General features: G+C 33.9%; 2 protein-coding genes across 2 annotated transcripts; one reads left to right on the top strand and one right to left on the bottom strand.

Moving 5' to 3' along the window:
• Window positions 1-681: 681 nt before the first annotated feature.
• LOC111897734 (uncharacterized) lies at window positions 682-5235 on the bottom strand (the record flags this gene model as incomplete). The annotated part of the gene is made up of 5 exons (XM_052764921.1): window positions 682-1616; window positions 1694-1778; window positions 1857-1913; window positions 2071-2120; window positions 5037-5235. Coding segments are annotated over 4 exons (369 nt in total), but the record flags the coding sequence as incomplete, so codon positions are not given.
• Window positions 5236-8918: 3683 nt separating this feature from the next.
• On the top strand, window positions 8919-12108 carry LOC111897765 (receptor-like protein EIX1). The gene has a single exon (XM_023893717.3). The coding sequence runs from the start codon at window positions 9148-9150 to the stop codon at window positions 11971-11973; it is 2826 nt and encodes a 941-aa protein (XP_023749485.2). The 5' UTR covers window positions 8919-9147; the 3' UTR covers window positions 11974-12108.
• Window positions 12109-14270: the final 2162 nt, after the last annotated feature.

Raw genomic sequence — 14270 nt, 5'->3', positions numbered from 1 at the left:
TGCACAAGTTGGTTAAATTGACCATGGCAAACAAGTAGGGGCAACATACACTACAAATAAAACGATGTTTAGTGGCACAAAAAAAGTGCCATTGAAAACCAAAAAAATGCCACTAAAAACCCCCTTGGCAATCAGCGACACAAAAAAAAAATGTCACTACAAACGCTCCCACTAAAGGCTTTTAGTGACACTTTTTTGTTGTGTCGCTGTAGCCCTTTTAGGTTTTAGTGACACTTTTTTTTTGTGCCACTATAGCACTTTTAGTTTTTGTGACACTATTCTTATGCCACTAAAATAAAAACAATTTGTATGTTTTAGCGGCACTTTTTTTTTACAACAAAACATTTATATTTCAAAATTAGATCCAATTTATTTTTTATAAATTTAAATGGAATATAAAATAATAAAAAACAATTAAGATAATAAATGCAAAACACAAAAGCATTACTCAAATTAATACTTAACTTGTCTGAGTGTAATATTCTCAATATTTAATACAAAAATATATTCCAAAAACCTATAATAAGTCTAAACATTGTGCTAGTAATTACTAAAAATATTAAACTATCAAACTTAATACTTGTTGGAAAGAAACACAAAAGTTGACATGAAGATGAAATTTGCATAGTTGCTCCTCTTGTTTATCCATCTTGTGTTTATCCATTTTGAATAATTGCCTGTAATATAATCATAATAAATCATATAAAATTATATAAGAATATCACTAATAATCACATAAAAATATGTAATAATATCACTAATAATCACCACACATAAAAAGAACCATAGATCAAATGGTTATCCTAGTTGAAAGTACTTACCATTGTAACAGTTACGTGTCAAAAGGACCATTTTTGTAATATATCCCTGCTACAAGGACAATTTTAACAGCTTCTTACAGGACCATTTTTGTCATGCTTTCCTGTAATAAGGACTATTTTTGTAACAATTACCTGCCACAAAGACCATTTTTGTAATATATTCCTGCAACATGGACCATTTTTATAACAATTACCCCAGTTGGAGTTATTTTAATCAAAATTAAAATTAAAACAATTCATATTTTCTTTCATATTTCATAATACTATAACATTTTAGTTTTAGAAATCTATGCGAGTATAGCAACGTACTTTCACTGATTTGTTTATTATAGCACTCTACTTTCATATTTCATCATATTAGAGCACTAAAATGAAAGTATGATGCTATGATTTATATGATTTATTGGATATGATTAACATTTCAGGTAGTTACCAAAAGACGTATTTTCCCTCATCCTTATTATCATAATGAATTATCTTTGGTTATGAGTGACCTAATCAATAAGACACTTACCAAAGAAATCTAGGATCATTTTGCACCCAATCAAACACATAGATATAGAAGAAAATGTTGACCTAACATCAACCTATTTGTAATCTCAAACATGGATAAACCTTTCAAAATTCAAAGCATGATTCCCAAGTAGATATATACTATCAATTCATTCATAACAATGGATATGGGCAAATAGGTCATTTAACATGAAAACTTAAAAAAAAAAAACTAACCTGTAGATACTCCAATTCTGCCATGCTTTCTGTCTTCTGAAATCAGTGTATATAGAGATCGTAGACCTACATCAGAAGCAAAAATTCAGCCTAATTTTTTTTGTGTTTGACCAATTAGATAAAAGTCAACTGTGGCATCATACTTTATCTAAAATGGCAAAGAGATTAGATGAAAAAAACAATGAAGGGATCTCTTGTCACACCAAAAACTGCAGGTATAAAGTCAACCTAGAAAAAAAAATTACATAAAATTCGTGAACAGAAGTTTTAAAATATTATAAAAATATGTTAAATGAATAAACTTACAGCAAATGCAATGTCACTGAGTTCAATTACTGGTACAGGTAGAAGCAAAGGTGTAGCCTGTCCAGAATGTTTGATGCCTTTTAGAAACCAACAATTCAAGATGACACTTTTTGAGTAAAAAAAAAGAATCAAGAAAAGATTCCCATTTAAAAAAATTGCACATGTTTTTAATCATATTAACAAACAAAAAAAATAACCATATCTTTTCACTTACTTTCCAAGCTCCATTCACAACTGTAAAAAACCTATTGCCATCATATTGAGCTGCCAAACCAAGAAAAAGAATGAATGAAATCAATACCAGATTTACCCTTGAAGAACAATGCAGAAAGTTAGCATCTTTCCAAATCAAAAAATTATAATTTCTGACAATTGAAAAGAAATTTTACATGTTACAGGAATAATCTTTTGGCATGTCTTCACGATAAAATTTTCTGATAGATCCTCATCATCATCTTCACCTGTAAAGTGAGAATAGTAATTATGTTTCTTTCTTTAAGTTGTAACATATATGGTATACTGTAGGACTTAATTGTAGAATTGTAGAACTATGGTTGAATGATTGGTGCTAAAATCAAAGCAATACAAATGTCATCTTGACATCCCAAAAGTGAATTTACTCACTGAAGTGAACTATGACATGCTACCTGCAAGTTATTACAGCTATGCACTGACATAACTGGGGAAAAAGACCTAATTGCCCTAAATAAACCCTTTTTATTAAAAAGATACACAAAACAGGTAGTCTACTCTTTAAAGCCTTGAAGTTAACCGGTAACCTTATGGAGAAGTATTACAAATTGAGTAGACTTTTTAATGGATTGTTATATAACTATTTTATTTATTATATATTGTTATAGTTTTTTGGGTCCCAAATAATAGTACACCGGTTTGGACCCACATATATGAGTGTAGATGAAGATTTATTTAAAATAACACTCCATTATATGTAAAATATTTAGTAAACATTTTTTTAAAATAACATTCATTTCTAATCATTTTTAAATTAAAATTTCCATTTTTACATTATATAGGTCATTAGTCATTGGATTTACTATTCTAAATATTCGTTGAATTTAATCCGTCAAAAATGATTACATATCAAATTAATTATGTTTTCAATTTCTTAAAAGTATTATTCATAATTTTCTTCATATTTAATACTATTATTATTGTCAAATCTACGTAACTTAACATGGATTTAAATTTATATACCACTCAAAGTGTTAGTCATCGTAGTTATATTATATAATTATTATTATTATTTCAATATTTTTATTAGCATTATATTTAGGCAAATACATTTTTTATGACAATACTAGATAGAACTTTTTAAAGTTTTATAATAGAAATAAAATAAAATATTATAATAGCAATTTCATAAAAAGATATTGTTATTTTTTATCCATAATACTTTCAAAAATAAATTTCTAAAAGTTCTAGCTCCTCACCAATCACCACTACCAACATCATAATTTCTATTTTGACAAATTATTTTTGTTATTATGATCATCAGGCAGGTTTCTATGATGGTGATTTTACTTGATACAAAATTCTAACTTCTGAAAAGAGTATATGTGCATGAATCATGATAATGGTATCTACTAAATTTGATGATACCTTTCAAAAAGTATAAGCATCAACATAAAACGAATGATTATTTAATGAACAAGAAGAAACACAAGAAAAACATTGTCTATTGTATGCTCCAAATCATTTCATAGCCAAATGGACGGAGGCTCATTCAAATCTTTACCCAATCCATGTCTCAAATAACAAGTAATAATCATTCTACAGTTCCATGGATTTACATGTGGTTTAGATGATCTAATGGTGTCACCAGATTGTGACAAAGAAATGAAGATGGAACTTGAAGGTGAAGATGTAGGTGAAAAGGTTCACATAAAATTTGTCAACTTGGAAAATCAAAAAATAGATATATACTTGGACAAATTTTTATAAATCATTAGGGTCTTTGCATTTGTTAATTTGTGAACTTATAGGGACAAGAGAGTTGCAATTGGAAACTAAGAAAATTATAAGAAGCAATGGAGCAACAACATCTGCAAGTTTATATAACCTCATACAAACAAAGCTAAGAGATAAAGGTTCAATGATCAGCAAAAAATGGTTACCAAAAGGAGTGATGAAACCCTTCCCACAAAACTGCATTTCTCTAATGACCATCAGTGGTGCCAAGGGTCGTCTGGTAAATTTCCAACAAATATCATTTTTACTCGGTCAACAAGAGTTGGAAGGGAAATGGGTGCCCCGAATGGTTTCCGGGAACACTTTAGCTTTTCACCTTGGGATTTCACCACTCGGGCAGGCGGTTATATCATTGACCGGTTTTTGACTGGGCTCCACCCACAAGAATACGATTTTGATGTACATATGTTAGAAAGGTGTCCTACATGTCTAGTTATTTCTAGGTGACATTCTTAAAGGTGACATTCTTAAACATTAAAAGAAGGAAAGTTTGACAAACTCTAAAAGGAAGAGCACATGAAAGTTGAGCAATCTTATTTTGTGGTTGATCCTCATAAGAGGTATCAACATACTTATGTATTTTTGTTTCTTTGCTTGGGTTGTTTTATCAAAGTAGAAAAAGAAAGAGTATGTAATGTTATAATATGCATGAACTCATAGGTATGATCAGAAGCTTGAGGCAATGAAGGAATTTGAGGAAGAGAGGGAGAGGCTGATGAAAGCTCTTGAAGAGAAGAGGATTGAAATGAAGGGTAGTCACTGGGAAGAGGAGATTGATCTGAAGAAAGGGTTTGATGTTGTTATGCTCAGTCGATGGACAAGTACACCAATAAACTTGAATTATTTGAGCACAACCTTTACTCATTCTTGAAGTTAGTTGAAGTTTAACTATAACCATCTCTACAGAAGTCAATTGGCGTTGGGATATTAGCAGATGTTAAGAGATATGCTTTTATGGAGTACATGGATTATAGTTTATATATTTTATGACCTGAGAAAGTCAAAATGCAATCACAAGTTCTAATAATCGAAAACTATTGGACTTTTAAAGGTACTAATGGCAGTCTCTCATAAAATTGATAAACCCTAGCAGTTTGGGCAATGATTTTGCAACAAATCGGGGCAGTATACAACTACAAATTTACCAAAAAATGAAAATTGTAAATACGCTTATTTGAGCAGCAAAAATACCTAACAGTGAGTTTGAGGATGCTGCGGCGACGATCGAGGAAGTGGCGCCAATCGAGGAAGCGACAACGATCGAGGAAGTGGCGGCGATTGAGGAAGCGGCGGCGACGATCGAGGAAGTGGTGGCTATCAAGGAAGCGGCGACGATCGTGAAAACAACGATGATCGTGGAAGCAGCGACCCACAGACCAACGTCACCGTGATGGTACGACGTCGACGAAGAGAGGGCGGTGATATTGCGTTTAGATCATCGTCAGGAGTGGGAGAGTGGGATTTGGTTGTTGTACCTGTATTTTTTTGACTTTCGTATCTCCTCTCCAAATAAGGTAATGTGATGATAATGTTATCTAACCCAAATTGTTAGGTTAGAAACTTTTTTTAAACAAGAAAATAGATAAATTAATGGAAATATTATAAATTAATCCCAAATAAAAATTAGTTTTCGTTTTCAAAATAATAAACCAAGAAAATCAAAATTTAAAATTATTAACATAATAAGTTTTCATAAATATGTAATACCGTATTTAAATGAGAAATATAAAATAAATTGTTAATATTGTAATTACATTTTTTAGTTATTATAAGAATTATTTATACCGTATTAAAAAAAAAAGCCTTCAAAAAAAAAGTTTTAGTGGCATATCAAGTCATTATGCCACTAATAACTATGAAATTTAGTGACACAAAAGATTAAGTGCCATTAAATGTGTTGATTTTTTAGTGGCATATAATATGTGCCACTAAAAACCATGATATAGTGGCACATTAACCATATGCCACTAAAAATGTGTGCCACTATATGTCATTTTATTTGTAGTGATAATATTATTTGGTTATTGTTGAATTAGACTTGTTGATGATATGTTTCAAAGATAGTTTCAATAGAAATGGTTGATGCTAAAATCGCCAGGGATTAACTTGTTTGACCGATTCGGATGAAAACAAATTTATTTTGAATTCAATGATAATTAATTTGGTCAAATGCAAAAGGGTTCACTGTAAGAAACAGCAACATACTTTCATTAATATGTTTATTATAGCAATGTATTTTCATAATTTCATGTATACTCTATTAAAGCAATGTATTTTGAAAAATCTACCTATTTATAAATTATAACAATGTCATTCAAATACAATTTGAGGATTTTACCTGCAAAGAACAACCAGATTTAGCTGTTAAAGTAGCATTCTTTATCTACAACTAAGACATAAACTACTAAGTTGATTATTTTAATAAAAATTCCAACTTATAATACTAATATCAAATAAGATGGTTTAAAGTCAGTTACACCTGTTTTTATTATTGAACATCTTGTCTTTCAGATTAATATATTTATTAACATGGTTTTTCTAAATTTTATAAATGATAGTGTTAGAGTGATAGAGGTGAAGCTTCAGATTTCAGAAGATACGAAGTAGCTGTATAATGGAGGTTAGTTGTATTAAAAATTTTCAAGCAAATGAAGTAAAAGAATCCTGACTTTAATATATGGTTTTTGATTTAGGTAAACAGAAGGTAAGTGTTGAGTAAAATAAGACAGTTTTGGTCCCTGAGTATAGCTGAAAATTTCAGTTTTCGAACTTATTTGAGGTTCTTGTAATGTTGTTGTACATGTTTCAACTAAATTTTTGGTCCCGAGTATATCTGATTTCAATTATAGTCAATTTATTTGCAACAGGTACAAATAAGTTGCAAAAAGTTGTATTCAGTATAGTCTAATATGTTTTTAATCGAGTCATTACTAATGTAGTATTATCCTAATATCATTTTTAACAATCGAAAAGACCATGATTAATCTGGAATGGATAAACCGGCTTTCATTCTTATAAGTTCACTGTTTGGTTAATCTAAGTGAGAAAAGTTCATTTCACAGTCATTAATTGTTAGACCCAAATGATATAATTACTATTTCATTGAATGATTTCATTAGTTTTACATTTTGCAATATGTAATTTGGCTGGGGGTTTTAAGTCTCCCATATCTATATATTTGCCACCAACACCATGGGTGGCCCTTATCCCTGTTTTGCATGAAATAAGATATCCTGGAAAATTCATATATTCGTAGCATATAAAAACACAAAGAAAATTACCATTTAACCCTCCCTCCTTTCCAAAAAAAATGGAAATTGAAAGTGTAATTTACTCCTGGGTTTATAGTTTCTATTACCAAGTTGTTTCTTGTATTTGCAGCACATGGCCCCTGGATGACTACTGATGAACAAGTTTTTCAGAAAGAAATGGTTGAGAATAAAAGTTTATAAATACCATTTGAACTAAAAGACAAATTAAAGATGAAGAATTATAATAAATTGCCACAAATTATATGTTCAAAGACTTGCAAGTCTTGGGAATTTGTATTTATCATCAAAATCATTTCCAAACTTGTGATATTTTCAAAGACTCAAAAGTAATGTGATCAGAATTGTTAACAATGGGCTCTACAAAAGGTAATTCCTGGTTTCTGTTAGAAGGCCCAAACTTGCTCTTGGGCCCATGAGGGTTTATATAATCTTGACTGTCAAGATAAATGATCCTAACTCCTGAGTAGGTAGCCTCAAATGAGTGGCCACTTGTGTGGGGCATATAGTATTTCCATCAATACTTAATTTCCATGAAATTTGAACAAAACTATAAGAAAAATCAAAGATGAAGAATTAGAATTAATTGCCCCAAGTTAGACGTTCAAAAACTTACAAGTCTTGGCAGTTTGTCTTTATTATAGATATATCTTTTCCCACCTTGTCATATTTTTCAGTTTGTATTTATTATCTATATCTTTTTCTCATCTCCTGATAGTTTTTTGGTGTGTCATATTTTTCAACAAAAAAATGAAAGTATGGCGCTATAGATCATTCTTAAGACCAACAAAGAACAACCAGATTTAGCTTTTCAAACAAGTTTGGAACTTTGTTAGGAAATTATAAACTGGAGAAGCTATGTAGTTTAGTTGATGGGTAGGCTAATTACTAATTATTTAATGTGTTATAATAACAGGTATCATAGAGAGTAAAATGAAAGTTATATTGAGTATACTTTCATGTATTTTTAAAATTAATATACATACGAAGCAAATTATTATTAATAATTATTTGTATCCGGTTTAACGCCTTCTTTTTTTTGGAAAAAGTATTATCCTGGATGTCTTTAAATGACCAATATACCCCTTGTATTACATCAAGAGGTAGCAAACTATGAAAGTAGGATACTATAATAATTAATACATCAATATTTTGTCTTTCTGATTAATATTAATAACATGATTTTCTTAAATTTTCTAAATGAGTAGTGCAAAGTGCTAAAGGTGAATGGAGTGGAGCTTCAGAAGCTACAAATTGTTGATCAGAAAACACAGTGGTAGAATTGGAGTCTTTAATATGTGATTTTTGATTGATAGGAGTTTAATTTAGGTAAACAGAAGGTAAGAATTGCTGCAAAATAAAACTGCTTCTGTATGTGCATCTTATGTTTATTTTCAATTAAAATAAAACGTTTTTGGTCCCTGAATATAGCTGAAAATTTCAGTTTTGGTCCTTATATGAGGTTCTTGAAACGTTTTGGTCCATGTTTCAGTTAAAATGACTATATTTGATCCCTGATCGAGTATAGCTGATATTAATTATGGTCATTTTATTTGGAATATGGACAAAAAAACGTTGCAAAATTGTATTAATTATAATCTAATGCGTTTTTAGTGGAGTCATTACTAATGTAGTGTTATCTTAAATATCATTTTAACAATTGAAAAGACCATGATTAATCGGTAATGTATAAACTTGGTTTCATTCATATAAGTTCACGATTTAGTTGATGCAAGTGACAAAACTTCATTTCATAGCCATGATCAGATTGTTAGGCCCAAATAATATCATTACTGTTTTGATTGGTAGATTTGTATTTGACTGAAAGATTTCATTAGTTTTGCATTTTGGGATTTATATCATATACCAAACAATATCATATCAGAAGATGGGGAAAGATATCTACTATAATAAAGACAAATTGCCAAGACTTGCAAGTCTTTGAAGTTTAATTTGGGGCAATTAATTCCACACAATTTATGGCGACCCACTTATAATCATTCATCTTGACAGTGGAGACTATATAAACCCTCATGGGGGCAGTTGATATATGTGTCAATACAAACCAAAAATCAGCAATTAAGATTTTGATTTACATTATGAATTCTTGTGTTTTTATAATTTCCTCACTTCTCTTGCTACTCCTTGTGACTACAACTACCAGCCAATTGGTAGCAGCAGGAGGAAATGATATTAACAAGTGTTTGGATATGGAGAGAGATGCTCTCCTTCTTTTCAAAGCTCCCCTTCAAGACCCTTATGAACATCTCTCCAAATGGACAGCTGAAGGAGATGACTGCTGTAACCGGAAAGGAGTCACGTGCAGCAAACAAACAGGTCATGTCACAGGGCTTGATATGCATTTCTATGGTCTTGGAGGTGAGATAAGCCCTTCATTGCTTAACTTAACCTACTTGACTCATCTTGATCTTTCCTTCAATGCTTTCAATGGAATCATTCCCACTTTCATTGGTTCTTTGACTCGATTAAGGTACCTTAACCTTGGCTGGAATGATTTTAATGGGACCATTCCCAGGTCAATTGGTTCCTTGACAGAATTAATCTTTCTTGACCTTTCTTTTAACTCTCTTTATGGAACCATTCCACCAGAGTTTGGAAACCTCACCAACTTGCAAGTTCTTCGACTTGGAAATGTTGGAAGCTGTAGAGTTGAAAAGGTAGAGTGGTTGTCTCACCTCTCTCATTTGGAGGAACTTTGGATGGATGGGATTTCCCTAGCAACAGCAAATCATTGGGTAGATGTAATTTCAAGTCTCCCAAAACTATTTGAATTAAGTTTAGAGGGATGTGAGCTGTCACAGGTCATGTATCCATATTCTTCTTTTCTCAACTCTTCTTCTTCATCTATTGCATACCTTTCTCTTGGAAAAAACAATCTCACCTCATCTATGTATCGTTGGTTGTTCACATTAACCAGCAATAGCCTTGTCCGTCTTGATCTCTCTGGCAACATGTTAGATGGGATACCCAAATATCTTGGTAACCTCTGTAGTCTGGAAGATTTGGACTTCTCTTACAACTCTGCTGTTGTCAAATTTCCTGATTTTCTCAACAACTTGTCCGGATGCACATCCCTTTCATTACAAGACTTGTATGCTCCAAAAAGCCAATTTACAGGGTCACTGTCCGATGACATCCAAAAGTTTTCATCCCTATATTTTTTGGACCTGTCTCATAATCACTTAAATGGAAGTATAAGTGAGAAACTGTGGGAACTACCCAGGCTCCAAACTCTTTACCTTTCTTCTAATAATCTTACAGATCCTTCCACATATCACTTGTCAAACATCTCTTATGTTGAGTATCTTTATCTGAGCTCTTGCAAGCTGCTAGGGCCTCGCTTCCCCAAATGGATTCAAACACTCAAAGATCTTACTGTTCTTGATCTTTCCAATACTGGAATTTCAGACACAATTCCTCTAGAGTTTTGGGACAGCTGGCCTTCTCAATTAATATATTTGAATCTCTCTTCCAACAACATTAGTGGGAAAGTACCAGATTTATTATCAAATTTTGCCTATGATTCAGTGATAGATTTGAGTTCCAACAGCTTTCATGGTCCGATACTGAATCCTTCCACTTTGTCAATATTAAATCTTTCCAGAAACAAATTCTCTGGAGGAATCTCCTTCATATGCCAAGCTGTTGATGGGTTCTTATCATTTCTTGACCTCTCTCATAACTCATTAACCGGACAACTCCCAGACTGTCTGTGGCATTTCAATCAACTAGAAGTTCTTAATCTCGGACACAACAATCTCTTTGGAAGTCTTCCTCCCTCTATTGGATCTTTGATACAACTCAAGGTCTTGTATTTATACAAGAACAACTTCTCCGGAGAATTGCCTTTGTCCTTAAAAAATTGCACGAGTTTAAAGTCTTTGAATTTGGGGGCCAACAACTTTTCTGGTAATGTGCCTGTCTGGATTGGGGAAAACTTATCAGGGCTGTATGTTCTTATCCTAAGATCAAACAACTTCTTTGGAACCATCCCTTTACAGTTATGTCGGTTACCTAATCTTCAAGTTTTGGACTTGTCAATGAACAATCTCCATGGAAGCATCCCCTCATGTTTGAGTAATCTTACGAGCATGCTTCACCAAGGAGGATTCTCACAAGATGTATCCCTTGAAACATTTGTAAAAAATACTTCATATGGATGGGGGAAATATGTTGACCATGCAATGATTGAGTGGCAAGGAGATGAACATGAATTCTTTAACACTCTGAAATTGTTGAAGAGCATTGACCTGTCCAGCAACAATCTAACAGGACAAATCCCAAATGAAATTACCAATCTTTCAGACTTGATTGCCCTGAATTTTTCAATGAATACTCTATCTGGAGAGATTCCACAGCATATTGGTGAGATGAAAAAGCTTCTAACGTTGGATTTATCCAGAAACAATTTATCAGGGAGGATACCATCAAGCATGTCTCAGATGAGCTTACTGAATTACCTAGACCTGTCATATAATAACTTGTCAGGGAAAATCCCATCTAGCACTCAACTCCAGTCCTTTCCACCTTCAAGATACAATGGAAACAAAGGACTATGCGGACCTCCCCTTACTAAAAATTGTCCTGGAGATGAAGAACCTGAAGTACCACCTCTTATTGGTAAAGGTGAGGGTGATGGGGAAGACACAGATGATGAAGTCATGGGATGGTTTGTTATTGGTGGTGGAATGGGTTTTGCTACTGGATTTTGGATAGCATGTGGCGCTTTACTTCTCAACCGTCGTGGGAGACGTGCATTTTTTCAGTTTTATGACAGCTTCAAAGATTGGGTTTATGTGAAAGTGGTTGTGTTCATTTCAAGTATGCAAAAGGCTTGACACACGTAGTTTGTCAACTAGTTTTTATTTTTGATTTCTTATTTTCTAATATGTAATGTAATGTAATTTGGTTGGGGTTTTTAAATCCCCCATATCAATATATTTGCCACCAACACCATGGGTGGCCATTTTCCCTGTTTTGTATGAAATAAGATATCCTAAAAAAAATCATACATTCGTAGCAAAAAAAAAACACAATGAAAATTAGAGGTACACTAAAAAAATTGGAAACCGAACCGGACCATTGTTGAAAAAAATAGTTTGATACAAATCAATTTTGTTTGAAACGAACAACCTGTTTAGTAATGGTGTACTAGTAAATCCATTAGATATCATACTTTGGTAGTAATTGCACTTCCATTACAAAGAGTCTCATACGAAACCCTAGCCGTTCTTAAGCTTTTTTGGAGCATTTTCTCATTTGTGAAGGTTTTTAGTGCATCTTGGGGATTTGAGGAAGAAGAGAGAAGAGAAGTATTCAAGGGGAGCAAGTAGATCCGGATTTCTGGTTGCATTTCAGTCCCCTTTGGGGTATCAAGCTCGAATCTTTGCTTATTATCAATTAGATCTCTTGAAAAGCTTGCTCTTGTTGATTTTGAGCCCTTTCTAGACTTTAAGGTCGAATTAAGAGTTGATATGATGAATGAATTTCAGATCTAAGCTTAAGCTTTCCAGAGCCTCTTAAGCTCAAGGTTGCCACCTTTATTGAGCCAAGTTTCCATTCCAAGCTTAGATCTCTTCTTTTAGCTTCTTTTGGGTATTTGAGCTTAATATTAGCATGCATGCACGTAAAGTTAGAAACTTTACGTGAAAAGCCAGTCCTAGGAGCCTAGATCTATGAATGGAATGCACTGGATTCGAGCAAAATCGACTGTATAGTAATGGCATGCGTAGGACTCGGCGAGTCGTTCTTCAGACTCGACGAGTCGAGTCGTGAGTTCCCGAGTTGTTCCCCGTTTGAGAGTTTAGGGTGGAATCAGTGAGTAGGTAATGGACTCGATGAGTTAGGGCTCAAATCTAGTAGTAGAGGGACTCGGCGAGTTGTTCATACAACTCGGCGAGTCAAGGACTGATCACATTCATAGGATGAGGGAGGACTTGACGAGTTGTTCATACAACTCGGCGAGTTAGATGAAGATGGACTTGATGTTAGTATTGAATATGGACTCGTTGAGACTTTGCTAAACTCGACGAGTAGAAGCGTATAGAGGATTTGAACCAAGGACAGGGACTCGGCGCGTTGGCGGCCAACTCGGCGAGTCAGGTCAACTGAGAGTTGACTTTGGCCAGAGGGTTGACTTTGACTTTGACTATGACTTGGACTTGGTCAGGGGTAAAATAGTCATTTTACCCTAAGTGTGGATATCAGATTCTTACTAAGTGTTTTGTGGGGATTATAGCCGGAGGATTTCCGGAGCAGCAGCATACAGAGATTTCCTGCACAGATTATCAGCAGCTACTTGTTTGAGGTGAGTTACGTTCTAGTAGCGGTGGGTCTACGACCATAATGCCGGCCCAGCAGTAGGAGTTGTATGTTAGATGATTGTCTTTGTGATATCATCTAGGTTTGCTACTACCTGATATGTTATTTCCTGGCATGATATGTTATATGTGATGGTAGTAGAGTTCGACTGTTAGGACCGAAGGGTAGGTCGGACACCCCAGATATGTCTGACAGTATGTTACATTATGATATATGTGATAGTAGCAGTAGGGGGTGGAATAGTCCCCAAGGGTCGGTTGTTAGGACCGACGGGTAGGTCAGCACCCTAGAATGGCTTGACAGGGGGAGGTCGGCACCCCAGAATGGCCGTACCGGGTAGGTCGGGCACCATAGAATTGCCCGACAGTATGTATGCTATGTGATTGTATGGTATGTGGTACGATGGGGGAACTCACTAAGCTTCGTGCTTACAGTTTATAGTTTTGGTTTCAGGTACCTCTTCAGCGAAGGGGAAGGATCTGGCGCGGTAGCAGCACATCATACACACACGCATTGGTTTTCCGCACTTGAGATATTCTGGGATTGTACTCTGATATGATACTATTTTATAATTAATCAATTAAAATGAAATTTTTGGACTCGAAATTTGGGATGTTACAAGTTGGTATCAGAGCCCTGGTTTGAGGGATTCGGATACACCCTCGGGGGTGTCTGGACTCAAATCGAGGGATTAAAAGACTTTTACGAGAAAAATGGTTTTCTAAAAGCTAAGTTAAAAGAGTTTTGAGAAAGAACAAAGTGTGTGACGTGCGCGACCGGCCGAGCTCAAGTAAGTACTCCCAAATTACCCATA

This window comes from Lactuca sativa, chromosome 6 (assembly GCF_002870075.4).
Source record: "Lactuca sativa cultivar Salinas chromosome 6, Lsat_Salinas_v11, whole genome shotgun sequence".
Classification (NCBI taxonomy): Eukaryota; Viridiplantae; Streptophyta; class Magnoliopsida; order Asterales; family Asteraceae; genus Lactuca; species Lactuca sativa.
Note: the sequence above shows the minus strand (reverse complement) of the source record. Positions and strands in the feature narration are given on the sequence as shown.

Excerpts from the sequence above, each read along its gene's own strand:
- LOC111897765 (XM_023893717.3), top strand. The coding sequence starts at position 9,148 with ATGGGGGCAGTTGATATATGTGTCAATACAAACCAAAAATCAGCAATT.